General features: G+C 41.7%; 1 protein-coding gene across 2 annotated transcripts in view; it reads right to left on the bottom strand.

Moving 5' to 3' along the window:
* The window catches only part of GAD2 (glutamate decarboxylase 2), a 131,290-nt gene that overhangs the window by 85,390 nt on the left and 27,512 nt on the right, over positions 1–18,388 (bottom strand). For both annotated transcript variants that reach the window (XM_088457844.1, XM_088457846.1), the window contains exon 5: positions 8,372–8,462. In XM_088457844.1, the coding sequence (XP_088313970.1) occupies positions 8,372–8,462 (91 nt within the window). The remainder of the gene's footprint in view (positions 1–8,371; positions 8,463–18,388) is intronic.

Genomic DNA, 18,388 nt, shown 5'->3' with positions numbered 1-18,388 from the left:
GTCCCGTGAGTGACTGCTAGTGCGCCTATGAATAGCAGTCGAAAAAAAGTGCAGAATTGGGGTTTTGGGGTGCAAACTTTGGAAACCCCCCCTGCACCCTTGGGACAGCTTCCCTAAGATAAACTGCATCAAAAAAGTAAAAAAAATACTTTAAATCATCCCAAAAAAGTACTTTCATTTTGGGGCGAAAAAGTCCAAATTTGGGGGGCAAACGTAAAAACTAGTGAAATAGACTTCAGGGGGGTCCCCAAGTATGCCCCAGATGTTTTTAAGTTTGCATGTGGTTGCGGCAGGTGGGTTTTTTTATGTTTTTTAAAAGTTCACTTTAGAAACTTTAAAATATGCTAGCCCCCATTTTCATGTACCCCAAATTTGCTGGGACTGCTAAATGCTAAACACTGCTAAATGCTATTCTTCACCACTTATGCAAATACGCTAAATAGTAACTATTGAGAACATTCAAGTACCCCAAATACCTTCAGCAGGGCTATTCGGGGGTATCTATAGTGATCCCCAATGTCAGTGCATCTTTTGGGGGGTGTCAGGCCGATTTCCCCAAATCATGTTACAGTTTCGCCGGCTCCCGTTTCTGCCGATTTCTAATTGAATACGGGGAAAAGCAGTGACGCGTGCGATACTTTTCCGCATTGAAAACCAACGAAGTGGTCGAAAAGGACTTTTGGCATGGAATTGAATTTGGCCCTATGCTGATTAATTTGATATGTGACACTTGGATGTTTGTGTATGACTGAGTCTCTGGATCTGGATACAAAGTGCTACAATGTAGCAACAGCACATTATTTTTCATTCCAGGCTCCGTTGTGCTTCATATGTAGACTCAGGTGCACACGTGTCACATATCACATTAATCAGCTCAGGCCCATTTGCCCCTTTATCCAACAATTAGTATGGAATAGGATCGGTACACAAATTAGATTTAATTTTGTGGAGTGAGATTATTGTAATGAGACAAAGGGGAGGAAATGGGGCATTTCCATAAGCATTCTGCATTATCATTTCCAACTGCATAAATAAGTTGAATCATCTACAGTGCACAGGGCCTGATTCAGAGCCGGACGCTATTTGCAGACGGTTGTTCTAAAAAAGGGGCTAGATATTTAAATTGAGAGCTCACTCTTTGAGGTGTGTTGACGCCTCTATGTCTGAGCGAGCGTTCCAAAAATGCGCTCGCTATTTTGTAAAGACGCCCCTTTGCCGTTTGCACCACTTTGCTGTTCGCATCACACGTCATCTCCGGTATTTATTAGATTAATTGGGAACATCGAAAGGCATCTGAACTGCTCGCAGTGGTTTTCGTAGGAATTTCTTACTGCTATCACTGCGAACAGTTTAGGCTAAAAGACAACCAAGTGACGTGGTCGATGACGCTCCTTTACTAATTATGCACTCCCATTAAACGCCCTTTTGACCATTAGGCACGCCTGTGTTCGAATCTCCACTCCCCCGTTTTCAAGAACCTTCCCCTGTTACCACCCACAAACGGTACATTCTGTCAATCAAATTAGCAGCCCCTCGCTGTTTGAAGAGCGCACAATTTCCGACCGCAGTGACTGGTTTGCGCATACGCATTACGACCCATACGCATGCGCAGTTGTGCGAACATCACTCAGAGCGAACGAGCGGCCGCTTACGAGCGGCTCTGAATCAGGCCCACTGTACTTTCATTTCATACTTCTATGTTGCATTTATAGATGCACTCAGGGCTTTTTGTGCTCGCTCCAGGTCTTACGCACGCGCAGTGCGCAAGCCGCGCATGCGCACTGGGCCACCATCGACCCGCTTGCGAGCGCATAGCGCTTGCGAGCGGGTCTGAATCAGGCCCCCAGTGCAATGTAATATAACCAATTAATTTTGCAGTAAGCTTCAGTGTACTTTTAAATGGCATCCAATATGTTGTACCTCCATGGTTTATAGATAATTTCTACTGTATTTTCTGTTTTTTGTAGGGATGTGCAGGCTCGGATAGGTTCGAGTTTGCACGCCGAGTTCGGATTTTTCCCTCCAAAAAAACGGAACTCAGAAAGAGGCAAAACGTCATCTTACATGGACAAACATCATCATTCCTGGACAAAGTCCAAGAATGATGATGTTTGTCCATGAAAGATGATTTTTTGAACGATTATCGTTAAACGATATCGTTTAATGATAATCGTTGGAAAAAATTGTTCACTTTCTGAGTCAAACGATGAACGATTATCGTTCATGCGCGTTCATGTTTGTAGTTTGTAGTTCAGTCAGACTTGTCAACTGAACGATTTTCATTAAGGGAATATGGAAAAATCGTTTGTAGTTAAAAAAAAAATCGTTCATTACACTTTAAAAAATGTGACAGAAAATCGTTCATAAAATCGTTGGTAACAAAATCGTTGTGTGTGTATGCAGCTTAGGGGACAGGAGGAGTGTTGGAAATACACTCACAGGATCACCATAAGGAAAGCTATTACTGAGCCATAAGTAGAATAAGAAGTCATTGATACTGAATTAGAATCCAGAATTTCATATTACAAATATATCACCTGTCTGTATTAAAGAAGACAGTAATGTTATTGGTGTCTTATGGTCACTTAGGTAGGGTATTACTCATTTTTCCTTTAAGGAATCTGTCTTTCCTCTCAGCCAACTATTACATACAGAAGACTATGGGCCATATTCAGTTAGCGTCGAAAACCCGTTCTTGGCAAAACTTTTCGCCGATGACATCATTTTCGCATTTCTCACTTATCCCCGTATTGTAGCGTTTTTTCGCCTGTGTGAAAACGCAATGCAATTTATTAGGCAAAAAAGTTTTGCCTATGATTACCCGGCGGAAAAAAGTGCATAAATTTCGTTTTTGGGGTGCGGAAACAACTCGGCACCCTTTGTACACCCCCCTTGACGCTGACTGCATAAAAAAAAACACAAAGGACATCCCAAAAAGCACTTTGAAAAAGTGGGTGAAAAAGTTTAAAGTGAGGAACAAATTCAAAAACCAGCAAAATAGCCTTTGGGGGGGTCTGCAAGTATGGGTGAGGTGTTTTGTTGATTGCAGGTGTTTGCTGAAGGTGCGTTTTTTTGCGCATTTTAATGCTTGACTTTAGCGATTTTTAAATATGCTTGCATCCGTTTAATGAATATTTTTTAAAATATATTTAAAAAAATATATATACCTTGAGAGTGTTATGCGGTGCCCCCATCTTTACCCCATGGACAATGGGTCTTCAATTTAGCCTCCTCACATGTGTCACTATATATGTAAATGTCTTTTTTTAAATATATATATTATATCTCAGACCGCCGCATCACTCCCACGGAGCCTGAGGAGGAAATACGTTCTGCATGTGTGCAGAACTGATTTCCTCCATTACGCAAGGGGGATCTGGAGATGCAGCACTAATGCATGAGATGCGACGTGGTCAGGTAATGCACTCCTGGCTGCGGTCGCATCTTATGCATAAGCAGTGTTAGACTGGGGCCTGAAGGGCCCACTGGGGGAATGCAATGGTAGAAGCACATACTTAGGGGTGTGGTTAGCCTCCAGAAGAGGTGTAGCCAGTCTCCACAGCCACTTGGCTAACCATTAGAGAGTGCATGATCTGGGCCCCTTTAAAAACATATAAAGTAACTACTGCTAGTGCATGAAAGATAATATACCAGATTAACATCAATGCATTGTAGAAAGTACACCATGGTCCTGTGCAGTATAATGTAACATATGTATAATGTATAATTAAAGTGCACAGTCTGGAACCTGATCCCTAGAGGAGGGGGTGGGCAGTGGGGCCTACCAGTGGTTTCCCCTGTATCTCTGTGGGCCAGTCCGACCTTGTGCGTTAGTGCCAGGCAAGTGGTTAAAATCTGTGGTACAGGCGAAAATCAAAATATAAAATAACTTAGCTCAGGCCACACAGATCAGAAATTATGTGTTAAGCCATGAGGTATAATGCAGCAGACAACGAAGGTTACTGTATTTACTCACAAAGTGCAAAAGTGTGACCAATGGCATCCTTCTATAAATTGAGTAGGTTTATTTAATGATATTTTGTCGGAATAGGTATGAGATGCCAGCGCCTGCGATCCCGGCTGTTAGAATCCCGACGCCAGCATCCCAAAAGGGTTAACATACCAACACTTGTTGGTCGGTATGCTAACCCTCCCCTTCTCCCTGCCCTAACCCTAACCTCCCCCCTTAGTACCTAACCCTAACCTCCCCCCTTAGTACCTAACCATAACCTCCCCCCATAGTGCTTAAGCCTAACCCTCCCCCCTAGTGCCTAACCCTAACCTCCCCCCTTAGTACCTAACCCTAACCTCCCCCCTTAGTACCTAACCATAACCTCCCCCCATAGTGCCTAAGCCTAACCCTCCCCCCTAGTGCCTAACCCTAACCTCCCCCCTTAGTACCTAACCCTAACCCTCCCTCTAGTGCCTAACCCTAAACCCCCTAAAAACCCCAATACTTACCTTTGGTATCCCGGCGGTCGGGATGCTGGCGCCGGGCTTCAGACTGGCATTGGGGTTTCGCCGCAGGTAATTGGAGCGTCGGCATATAGACCGCATAGTGCATACCATTTTGTCAATGTGTTGTATTTCTGGCTGGAAACACCATAATATTGTATTGCCATAAACTCCTATACAGTAGTTACACATTATTACAGTCTCCTGACCATACAACTGTCTCACAGTAGAAGAAAAAGACAGATGTACAATATATATTCTAGGAAGTGAAGCATTTTTTTTGTTAGTATCCAAACCTTCAAGGTTGATAAATTGTCCACTACGCAGCCATAATTCTTATTCCCCATACTGACAAGAGTTGGAGCTATATGTTTTGTTTCTTTGATTCAACAATAAATTTGTGAACATTTTATTGTACAGTACTTTGGTGTAATTGGTGGTGGTCATTTTAGTAATTAACTCTTTAGGATGAGCGTATTAACTGAAACCGGATTGATTATGATCAAATTAAAAAAATATTTAAAATACATATCTGAACCAATAAAATAAAAAAGGCAATTGGCTAGATGCAATTGTTTTTTGTTAAATTTTATAGTATTTTGTTTTATTTAAATCTTGCTTTTTCTCTACCCTTGCCTCGCCATTAAATTATTTACAGACTTAAGTAAAGGCTTGAGACCTAAAATTCCCAAATTACAATTTTATTAACTATCCAGCATTGTTTCTAATATATATATATATATATATATTTTTTTTTTTAAATATTTTAAAGCGGCAGAGAACTGTTAGGAAACATTCATGTTAATGTCTTGCAGGTAAAGTCAGCACCAGACAATGGGATGTTGCAGTCATTGTACACAAATTCAATACCCTTATTTTCTCCCTTATGTCAAATGGTATATAATGGTAAGTGTGGTAGGATGAGAGACTGCCTCATATGAGGAAGGGGTTACCCTCTGGGTTTCAGGAAATAGTTCCACCTCTTCCTCATGTGGTGCAGAGTTTGGGCCTATTCAAGGCCTCAAGCTAGGGATGGCTGATGGTTTTTAAACAACAATGGTCAATGGTTTTTAACTATCCAGAGGAAATCATCAATGGTTGAATCAGTGATAGCTCCTTATCACATGTGCAGAATGGGGCTGCAATCCGTCAATGGACCTCCACAGTAGATGTTCACCATCAGTGAACACCTAGTGATGGTAAAACTATTTACCATCGATGAACATCTATTGATGGTAAAACTATTTACCATTGGTGCCAGACCATCGATGGTTAATAACCATCAATAGTGGATGCCCATCCCTACCTCAAGCTCAGTCCCTAGTTGGATATTGTTTATGAAGCTTGTTATGACCCACACCTTTGTACTGAAGAGCCTTTATATTTACTGGAACTTGAATATACATCACCCCTCCTGTCCCTATGTACTCTGCCTTGCTGTGTTTTATCATGCTGTGCTCTCACAATAAAGGTCCTGCTGGACGTGAATGCAGACTCTTGTCTGGTGAATTACAGGAAGGAAGAGCATTCTCATGTATTGATCAACTATAACAGTACTGTATGCTTTTAACGCTTTATCATTTTATCATGAAGGCTATTTTATTCTATTCTTTTTCAGGCCATTAACATATTGGAGATGTTAACAGAACAATTTTCTTACTTATTAAGCTGCGAACGCTTGCTAGGGGCGATTATCACACATCTGCACATGTGTATGCGTCAAAGTAAGCAAGCGTGAACCAGTCACAGACTGGACGCTACTTTGAGTGACAGATAGCGCCATTTGTGGGTGGTGACATGGGAAGGTGCTTGTGAACGGGGGAGTGGATGTGCGAATGCAGGCGTGTCTGAGCATCAAAACGGAGTTTAATGGGTGTGCATAATTAGCAAAGTAGCGCCATTGTACACGTCACTTGGTTGTATTTAAGCCTGAACTGATCACAGTGCTTGCGGTGGGGTAGGGGCTACCTCAAGTGCTGCAAGCAGCTCCGATGTCTCTCAATGTTCCAGATTAATCACACACTTCCTGGAGATGACATGGGCTAAGAGAGAAAAGTGGGCGGCTTTATACTCTTGCGTATGCTCACTGCCATCGCCCTCTAAGATATAGAGGGCATCCTTAAGCCAGACAGTGCGATCGTGGGATTTGCATACCCGGCCCCTTTTGGCAGCGAGTGAGCGCAGCTTAACGGCCGGTTCTGAATCAAGCTCTTTGTTTCCAGATCTATGAAGATGATACATAATTCACTAGGGAATCTCTGCAGTAACCACTTTAGTTATGGAGGATATTATGGATATTAGTTACAGAGGATATTATGGAGATAATGAGTCCCCAATATGGGGGTATTTGTCATAAAGAGTTCTGCTAAATATGGTGGAATAACCACATTGGACAACAAAACCTTTCCATTGTGACAGCAGTCTGAAAAATGGCCAGTAATCTCCTCTACCAAGAAGTATAGGGAACCGCAGGTCACAAATTGCATCTCCATAGGATCCAAAGACTAGTCTTGTGGCGAATATGTGATTTCCAGTGCAAGTGGCATATTGTTATACGTTGTTTAAGATCTTTGAACTGTGCACTCCCTAGACAGTCAACTGAAAGCAAATGTGTATATTTTTTAATAACAGCAGGAAATACATTGCTATTCTTGATTCTGCCATTCTTCTACACAGTGTTGCTGATACTCTGCTTTATCTGTATGCTGCTGATGCTCTTCTACCTGTGTGTTATCATGAAATCCTGACATTCTGCTACCCATGTGCAATCACGAGTTCCTGGCACTGCTGTACATGTGCAGTTGTGAGTTCTGACATACCAATATCAAAGTGTAAGCTTGAGGTCATAACATTATGTTACATGGACACTATTTTAAGATACTGATATTCTGCACTATACTACCAAAGTACAATTTTGAGTCACTGCAATCCTGAGTTCCTAATTCTCTTTTACCCATGTGAAATAACAACAATAATAATTATTAATTATTATTATTATTATTATTAGATTTTATTTGTAAGATGCCATAGATGGTCTACAGCACCATACTCAATACCACATGTGGTATTGTGTACTGTGCATCTGATGTTGCTGTCCTGATGACGGTCCATGTGAAAACTGAAATGTCAACTTCTGTTATGGTGATGTTAAAGAATTCAATAAAGATGTGATTTTAATGTTTTCATCTACCCGTTGAGTGCCCTTCTTTCTATTTTTGTGTATATGGATACCTACGTGGACTTCTTAAGGAGCACCACCGTGATTGTCTCTACAAAATAAGCATTGAACGTGGACATATTACTTCATCAGAAACAATAAAAGTAGACCAGCACACCTGCCATGTAGCAAAAAAACAATACATTTATTATAAATGGGAAAAAATGCCATCTAGCTACATTCAATTATGTTCAATAAAGCTTATACTTATCAGCATTATAATGATAAATTCAGGCATATTGATTACTCCGAGGCCCGACAGCTGTTTCGGTGTTGCCACCTTTCTCATATAATTTATATACACATACAGTATATATAGATAGATATATTGTGTAGAAGACCTTTATGAAGGAAATATCTGTGATTAATTTGCCAATGTACATTTAGTTTGCATGCTTCCTTGTCTCATCACCAGACACACTGGCTGCCATTGACATCAGGCTGCAGACTCACACACTATGTTCAGACACCATAACACATGATCACCATATTGTGCTGCATTAATATATATGGCAACTTGATAAAAGGCCAATGCCCATCTGCTCTATACAGCAATGTGTTAATAAATAGGGAAAAATATACAGTTAATATTTTAACATGACTTTTCCTTGACATAATGAACACAGAGTGTGCGCTTTGTACAATACAATATGGTATTGTGTATTGTTTCCATATTGTAGTTACTATATTAATACTTACATGTTGGTGTTTGCTGTTGAGGTCAACCAATCTGCTGCTAATCCAACCATGTCAAGTCCGGTTGAGAGTTGATTGAAATATCTTGGATGTCCTAAGAGATAGCAAAGAATGATCTATTTCAGAAAATTTGGGTATAACAGGCTGTATTCCCTTATTTGAGGGAAATGTTTGTATGAAGTATATTTCCCAGTAACATTTCTCATCAAATAATGGCAAAATATCACAACTAATGAAAAATATCTTATGCCTAATTTGTAATAGTAGAAAATTGTAAATATGAGTTTCACAATAGCCATATGGGGTTGTGTACCAGCGGTCAGGATGCTGAAGTATGATATGCTTTACCCTAACCCTCCCTGTAACCCTAACCCACCCCTCTCGCAGCCTAACCCTCCCGTCCCACAGCCTAACCCTAACCTTCCCATCCTGCAACCTAACCCTAACCTTCCCGTCCTGCAGCCTAACCCTAACCTTCCCGTCCTGCAGCCTAACCCTAACCCTTCCATCCTGCAGCCTAACCCTAACCTTCCCGTCCTGCAGCCTAACCCTAACCCTTCCATCCTGCAGCCTAACCCTAACCCTTCCATCCTGCAGCCTAACCCTAATCATTCCGCTCCTGCAGCCTAAACCTAACTCTCCCGTCCTGCAGCCTAACCCTAACCCTTCTGTCCTGCAGCCTAACCCTAATCCTTCCGCTCCTGCAGCCTAACCCTAATCCTTCCGCTCCTGCAGCCTAAACCTAACTCTCCCGTCCTGCAGCCTAACCCTAACCCTTCTGCTCCTGCAGCCTAAACCTAACTCCCCCGTCCTGCAGCCTAACCCTAATCATTCCCCTCCTGCAGCCTAAACCTAATCATTCCGCTCCTGCAGCCTAAACCTAACTCTCCCGTCCTGCAGCCTAACCCTAATCCTTCCGCTCCTGCAGCCTAACCCTAATCATTCCGCTCCTGCAGCCTAAACCTAACTCTCCCGTCCTGCAGCCTAACCCTAACCCTTCCATCCTGCAGCCTAACCCTAATCCTTCCGCTCCTGCAGCCTAACCGTAATCATTCCGCTCCTGCAGCCTAACCCTAATCATTCCGCTCCTGCAGCCTAACCCTAATCATTCCGCTCCTGCAGCCTAAACCTAACTCTCCCGTCCTGCAGCCTAACCCTAATCCTTCTGCTCCTGCAGCCTAAACCTAAACCTCCGCTCCTGCAGCCTAACCCTAATCCTTCTGCTCCTGCAGCCTATAATTAACCCTTCTGCTTCTGTAGCCTAAACTTAACCCTCGCCCTATGCTATGTGTGTCTCTGGGGTATAAGAAAAAAGGGTGAAGATATTGGTAGTGGAGTGCCTTCCCCTGGCCGTTCTGTTGGCACTATACAAATATTGTGGGGATTATGACTGCCCTGTATATGTTAATTTCTTTGATCTGGAATGATTAGAGCCCAAACACTACTTTTACAAGGACATGTGCTAAAGCCACTGCTTTGTCTGATGGGCATTACGCATCATCTTCTATGATGATCCTTCATCAATGTTACTCAATTTATTGATAGTTGAGGCTTATTTTAGTATTCATTTAATTTAAGTAATTGAGGTAGGGTTGCATTAATTTGAAATATGTAACCCTTATTTTGAGGAAGAAGGAATGTACTATATCAATTTTGGAGAAAGCAAAGTTATTTAGAGAACATTTAAACTGATTTGTAGCAATGGTAAATTTCTGATATGTAAGAAGACCAGTCTATTTAAATAATATTTAGGATTTTATTGTAAACTGATGCCAGTTTGTCAACCGTGAAAAAATAAGGGGGGTTTGTAGGTTTCCAGTAAAATTATGTTTCTTTTATTTAATAGTCCTTACTGGAATTCATTGTGAAATATTAAACAGAACACCAGATTCCCATTTTATTTCACATTGTATTGTGCCTGTGCGCTAGCACCCTGACAATTGTGTGCAGCTCACAAGCCAGCCCTTGTCTGGATGTTACTCTCTGTATCTGAAAGGTGAGTGCTTGTAACTGTAATTTAATGGTGTGTTAGGCATATATGCTAGTGTAGAACTTGCTGAGATTTGTGGGTAGATTTACTAAAATTTCTAAAATGAAAAGTGGTGGTGTTACTCATAGCAACCAATCAGATTCTAGCTATCGTCTCTATATTGCATTCAGTGGCGGCTCCTACCCTCTTTGGTAAGGGGGGCTGCCCGTGCTGCAGTCTGGAGACAGTCAGGCGTCTGCGCAGTGGTTCTGACAGTCCTAGGGGGAGAAAACAACTCCCCCTGGGACTGCCTGTCTTGTGTGTGATTGGAAGGTAGCGCTTCCAATGGGAAGCCACTGCCAGTGAAGCCAGTGCACGGATTCATTGGGTCACTAGGGGTGGTGGATTGTACAGTGGGTAAAATCTGCCACTGATTTCCACTGCTATTTAGAAGCTTTAGTTAATCTATCCCTCGGGATCCTTTATTAAGGACTGAAAGCCAAAATGTTTCGATCTAAAATTATGAACAAAATTCCCATGCTTTTATTTGCTAGATCCACACAGATTTGCAGTATAATATTGTTAGCGCCCACAGCAAAAGTCTTTCTGTTTTGTATACATTAATACTGCCATGCAGCTGGTACCATGTACAACCAGGGGAGAACTGAGCATGGGAACATTTATTTACATTTTTTTATGTCAAAATAATAACTGAACTGATTCTCTAGCCTTTCTCCATTCAAATAAAACATTTTTCTTCTAACATACTCATCAACAAAATTATACCAAGTACCAACATACATCTCTTCCCTGCTGATCTCAACTTTATCTCCCAACTAGACCTTCCAGCGCTGCAGAAGATCTGCACCTCTCATCCACTTTCATTACATTCTACCAATCACAGGACTATTTTTGAAGAAATTCCTTCTTTCATCAAAACTTTCCCCTGGCCTGCAAAACTTTATGCCTTTTCATATTTATGAACTACCATTCTTAGGCCCTCTGGGCTATTATATACTATACCCGATAATAACACTTCTATTGAGTTTACCAAAAACTAGTATATAACAATGGGGTGATTCAGTAGTGGATGCAACTGCATGCATTAATGATCTGAGCTGCGTCCACGGATGCAGCATTAGATCATTTACGTGATCCCTGGCCGGCTCAGTGACTATGGGGTCACACAGATCGGCCATTGCAGATGAGGAAAAGAGACCAGAAAATCTCCGTCAGCTGACAGAGATCCTGCCTCTGACCTCCCCCCCAACGGTGGCCACAAGCCTCCGTTTTGGGAAACGGAGACCGGCGCCACCCCACCCGTCCCCAAATGACAGAAGACTGTCAACCACTGACAGTCTGCTGCCGCTCTGCATGCAATCACGCAGGACCCGTACTGCACATGCGCAGTATGGGTCTGGCGACTGCGTTGATTCTCGATTATCGGGAGTCTGCATTCAACAGTGCACCTGTGTGCCCGGGATGTAGCTTGGAAGCCGACGGTCTAAATCCCGACCGCCGGCTTCCAGACGTTCTAATCCCGGCATGGTACTAATGACAGGCGTCTAAATCTAGATGCCTGTCATTAGCCAGACGCCGGAAGACCGACGCCCGGCATCCCTATTGCAGTTATGCCGGGCGCCGGGCGTGGACAGCCGCGGGGGAGGGAGGGTTAGGTTTAGGGCTCCCGGGGGGGATTTAGGGTTAGGCACCCCCCCGGGAGATTAGGGTTAGGCTAGGGGAAGGGAGAGTTAGAATTAGGCACCCCCGGGGGGAGGTTAGGGTTAGGCACCCCCCCGGGGGACTTAGGTTTAGGTGGTGGGGACGGGGGGTTAGGTTTAGGCACTTAGAGGGGGGATTAGGGTTAGGCACTTGGTGGGGAGGTTAGGGTTAGGCACCCCTAAGGGAGAGTTAGGGGGGGGAATTAGGTTAGCGATACTTACCTTAGGGACGATCGGGATTTACACCCTTGCCAGGCTGCCGCTGTCGGAATTTGAACTGCCGGACATGCGTCCGGCGGTAATACCTACTACACCCGCGTGCCCCGCTGAATGAGGTCCAATAATAACAAATAATCCTCCAAACCCAAAACAATATTTGCTGAATCACAGTCTCGTGCAGGGCCCTCTTAACCATTTTGTCTATCTGTGAACAACCAATCTTGTTTCATCACTGTGTTTATTTACAATTGTAAAGCACTAAATATATAAATAAATTATCATTTATGCACCATTTTTAAAGGAAGCCCATTACTACTGTAAGTTACAGTAGGTTATTAAAAATGTTTGTATTACACAAATTCGCACATGCAATGGGCCTGAACAAATAGTAAAATAAAAACAAAAGTAAAGTGATTACAGTCCTCCTCTATTTAGGTCTTTGACAACTTTTTAAAGTTGCTCTGTAAAAACTGTGTAAAGTCTTGCTATATGGTAGAAAGAGTAAAAGATTATAAACATCACTTTAATGTTCTGCTTAGGACCACCTACTATAATTCATTATTTCCAACACTTACTCTTTTCTCTTAAAATACTTGTCAGTCGCACCTCATGGATGTGTTAAATGAGTCATGGATAAAGGAGGTAAGTAATTATCTTTATTACACACGACACTGTTATACATTTGAATGGTTTCATCATGTTAGTTGAGCTGCTTCAAAATCAGATCCTTCTGCGGGTAAAAGGAGACTGTGGTTCATGCATAACCCAAGAATCGAGCTCTCTCCCCCTCTAAGGGCTCATATAAATATATAAACTTACAAAAATAAATCACATTTTCCCATATGTGACAGATAAGTGTTCCCATATCTATGGGAAATTATGCATAAAAATAGACAAATTACGTCATAATTGTGCAGCTTTAGTGAGAGCGATTTTCTAACAGGGTAGGGATTTAGAGTTTTACAGTATTAGCATTACTGCTGCAGTACAGAGTCTGCGCCTGCGCCAATCTTCTATCAACGGAGTAGTATGTAAGCCATCGGGTTTGCGTACTATTCTGAATCAGGCCCATGGCGTAAATGGAAAAGATGTGCAGATACCCATAGTAGCCAATCAGATGTTTGCTTTTATTACCTGGTATTTGATTGACTAATGCTTACAGCTAATAGGTTGATATTATGGAACATTCTAAATTTGTAAGAAAATGACCAACAATACATAAATACTGTAAAATACAAAACAAAGTTTCGCTGAAGAATTGGCCTAGAGATGTACATTCTGTACATTCTGACCTAGATAGTTAAAGACCTGTCCATGATAGTTGCTGCTCAGGAAGAGGCCATCAGGACCACTCCTCCATCTCCAGTCATTGTATATAACCTATGGTAAACTTACTTTACCAGAAAACTTGCAGTAACTGTATGTCAGGTTAAAACCAATACATCCAGGTACTGAGGAACAACAAGTAGCAATTATCATATCACTCCTGCATTGTCACGATTCTCAAAATGAGGCATCTACTCTTGATCCACAGAAGTTAATCCCAAGATAGTTAGACCAAGGAGAGAAAAAAGAAACCTATGATTGGCACACAAATAAACTAAAATTTAACTTTTATTTATTAATATTAAAACAGTCTGTAGTCATGAATAGTGAAATATAAAATTAGTGATAGAGTGCAGAAAATGAAAATTACGTGTGTAAAAACAAAACGTCCCGCTATGTGTTGGCTCTTGTTCTAGAATCAATTAGCCCACATCATGTATGTTATCTAATGAAAAAAGAAATGGTAAGTTTGTATATTATCTTAATTAATTACTGAATATATAAATTAGATAATATACAACTTACTATTTTTTTTTATTGGATAAAATACATGATGATCTGAGAAACAATGAACTGTAGGGCTTTGGGAATATTATAGAGAGAAGAGTAATCTTTCCAAGAATTGCCCAAAGACAGAGGAAGCTAATGCACATAGACAAGTCCAGGAAAACTCATAGTTGATCAGGTATTTTCTCTATAATATGATCAAATATCGTTTTCCTCCAGTAACGACCTGTGAGCTCATCTAAATATTATTCTGTATAAGGATTATGATGCTGCTGGTAACTTTCTTGTTTTTTTTTTTATGAGAGATTAGTGGCCTGATAATGAGGTGAATACAGTCACATCATTATGCTAACAGGATATGGCCTTGTCCAACTGTGCTAATTCTAATTGTAATAGATCACTCTACAGCTACACTATATAATCCTTAATTTTTATTAGAAAATTCAAAAAGTTGTATAGAGGTAAAAGAGCGCAATTCCTCCCTCACACCCGTAATAACACATTACCCTCACTCACCTCTGTAGTAACACATGGCCCTCCCTCACCTCTGTAGTAACACATTATCCCCGCTGACCCTTGGGAATACAATCCCCTCCCTTGCCCCTGCAGTAACACATCTCTTTCCTTCACCCCGAAGTAACACATTTGACATTTCTCTCCCTCACCTGTGTAGTAACACATTCCCCTCTCTCACTTCTGTTGTAACACATACCCTTCCCTCACCTCTATAGTAACACATTTCCCTCTCACTACTGTTGTAACACATATTCCCCCCTCACCTTTGTAGTAACACATTTTCCTCTCTCACCTCTGTAGTAATACTTTCATTCCCTCACCTGTACTAACACATTACCCTACCTCACCTGTAGCCCAAGAGATAGATTGGGGAATCTGTGAATTTTTTTTTTACCCCTATGCAGTGCAGTCTGCCTCATAAGCCATGTCAGGATCATACGGTGGGGATGTAGCACAGTCCAGTATTCAAATAGGGGAGACACACCAACTGCCAATTATGTTTGGCAGCATTTGGGGTGGCAGTTGGTATATCTTCCCTATTTGAATATTGAACTGTAGTGTAGCTATAATGAGTCAGTCAATTAGGACATGGCACATGGGGAGGAAACATTTTACCCCTTTTGACCCTTTAGGAGTCAAATTTTGAAAAATCCCTGCCTAGTAGGTGCTTACATCATGGAACGAATATACTCCCTTCAATTCATATTTCTAGGTAGGTCCAGGGGTTTGGCTGGGCATTAGTGAGTCAGAGTATACTGTATATATAGGGGGGGCATAGCCTGATTGCTGAGTGAGGCGGACGTGACTCCATGCGGCTCCCAACTGATACCTGCCTGGACCCAGAGTTTGTGGACTCTGAACATACCCCTTGGCCAGCCCTGTGTAACCGACCACCTAGAGGCTGGCTGGTAGTTTTTCCGGGCTCCGGGAGCACCTTTATGCCCATAGACACATTGCAGCCTACAATAATTTCAGAAGCTGCAGCCTCGATTTCCAGTGCCACGAATGCTTGGAGACATCGCGACTGCCGTCGGATGCCGACAGACACCGCAGTGAGACTCCAGCTTCATGTAGCCACTTGGTGCCTGGCCTGGGCATAAGGAGAGCACTGTATAACCTCTGGGGATTCTAGAGAGCGCCAATAACGGAGCCGCAAATCGCGGGAGGCGCCATTTTGGGACCTCAGCCTAACATCACTCTCCCAGATAAGGTGCTGCTAACAGCCGCGACGAGACGCATTACTTATAGCTGGGCAAGTACAAATAATCCTCCTCATCCCACTCAATCTCATTACTACTATTGTCATTGCTACCCCAGCCCCTGCAGTGGCGACCCAGTAAAAGAGAAGACACACTGAGATGATTCTCCTGGCTTAATCACTTCCTATAACTCCCTCCGAATGCTTCTCCCCTCTCCCATTATATATATGTGCTCTATATAACCAGTTACCAGTGATATGTGCAATAACCCCACAAGGATTCCACTTCTTTACTTACAATCCGATATCAAAGTATTGTACTTCATGTAATAGGATAATACTCTGTGACTTTTGCATTGAGGAAAACAAATCCCAGAGTATATAAATGCCTGCCAAACAACAGAAAACCTCTGCATGGGTGCCTCAGATTAGCTTCTTTAAACATATTCCATCAGCAGAATCCCCCAAAAGCCATACGTCATGAGATGCTGGACATAAAAGGATGTCTCTTCCAGTTCCTACTCAGACTATCCCTAATCCACCTCTTTCTCCAGATGATGATTCAAATGATGATGCCCCGCTAACATTAGGCTCCATGAAATACCTCATGGCATCACTTAAGGCTGAACTCTCGTCTGAATTCAGACTCGCTATTCAGACATGCCAACAATCAGTGGATGGTTTAGGCCAACGTATGGATAGACTGGAGAATAAACTCGAAGAAGTAGTCAAATCACATAACCATCTCATTAACCTCCACGTTGCTCTACAAACAGAATTCGTAGGCCTACAAAGCAAAGTGGGTGACCTTGAACATCGTTCGAGGCATAATAATATAAAAATCAGAGGTATACCAGAATCGTTCTCTCAACCAGATCTCACTCAATATGTTACGGACCTATTTACAAAACTTTTAATGACTACTGTCATTATTGACTTCTTATTGGATAGAATACTTCGTATCCTGAAGGCGAAAGCTGCTCCAACAGATGCTCCGCGAGATACATTGATGCAGTTGCATTATTATCATATTAAAGAATCTATCCTACGTGTGGCAAGATCATCTGAAATATCCTCCCGAATTCTGGGAGATCTTCAGATTTTCGAAGACCTCTCCGCTTCTACATTGGCCTTTTACAGGTCATTCCTTCCGGTGACCCGGGCACTCCAGAAGGCCAACATTTCCTATCGTTGGGGATTCTCGACAAAGCTTATAATAAGAAGAAATGGCTTGATGTCTGTGGTTTCCAATCCAGCGGATGGGGTTCAGGTCCTGGTTTCATGGAACATTGAAGAAATCTCTTCAATACCTGGGAGCCCTCATATAGTTCAGGAGTTGTCTACAGTGGGTAACTCCTCCTCGTAAGACTGCCAGCTAAGTCTAGACACTAATGCCATCTTACGGTCAAGATAATTGTCAATAACTGTCACTAGTTAATTTCTACTTCTAAGGTTATTTCATTGTTTGAAATTTATATCTAAGGTCAGAGATTTTATAGCTGACACAAATTGATAGTTGTTCTTTATGTTCCTCTTCTATACATAAGGTAGTCAGATATCAGGTTATGATTACACGTATCACTATATACTTTCTTAATAAATTCCATTATTATTTGGGACTTTATCAATTTAATTTTATTACAGTTATAGGTGTTAATTTGTCCCTTAGCTTTCCCTCTTCCCTACGAGGGGCGGATCACCTGGCCTTGTGTGAGATAACACCAAACTAAGACAGAATTTATTAGTAGATCCCTTCACATCTCTCATATATTGAATAGTTTGATGATTGCAAGGGGTTTGGAATCTGGGCTCCATCCCAGGAAGAGGATTAATCTTTTCAAATATGTTAATTTTGGAGTGACTTTATAGACTACTGGTTTAACCCTTTTCTTTTTGTTTTTTATTTCGCTGTTATATTTTTGAAGTATTGGAAGGAGGTTGATATTTTACAATGTCTCCCCGCCCCCTATTGCGCTACCTCTGGAGGTGGCCCCAGTTAGCCCATTTAGGGACTATTTCCATTATAATTTACTGTTTATGTATTTTTTTTATTTCTGTGTATTGTTTTAATTTTTTTTCTCCTACGCACAAGATTATTGAATATTTTGAACATGTCTCATTGTGTACACCCATTATCTTTTCCTTTGATTTTTAATGGTTAATGTAATTTCCCTGAATTTTAAGGGTTTGAATTCACCCAACAAATGGAAATTGGCACTACGCTATTTTGCAAGAAAAAAGCACACATTGTGGCTTTACAGGAAACACACTTCCTCCACTCTAACCCCCCAATTTACAAATGACACATTCCCACACTGCTATACATCAAGCGGCCCAAATAAGAAGGCAGGTATGGGCATACTTTTATCCGCCTCATGTAAATTCACCCTGGATAAACAGGTGAAGGATCAAGAAGGTAGGTATCTAATTCTAATAGGTAAACTAGATGAGATCCCAGTGACGCTAGCCACAGTATATGCCCCCAACATGAAACAAATTAAGTTTATTAGACGATTTTGCAATGTTTTCTGATCACACTGTAAAGGTCTGCCGATGATATTGGG

The sequence above is a fragment of the Taudactylus pleione genome, unplaced genomic scaffold (assembly GCF_031769625.1).
Source record: "Taudactylus pleione unplaced genomic scaffold, aTauple2 ptg000788l, whole genome shotgun sequence".
NCBI lineage: Eukaryota > Metazoa > Chordata > Amphibia > Anura > Myobatrachidae > Taudactylus > Taudactylus pleione.
Note: the sequence above shows the minus strand (reverse complement) of the source record. Positions and strands in the feature narration are given on the sequence as shown.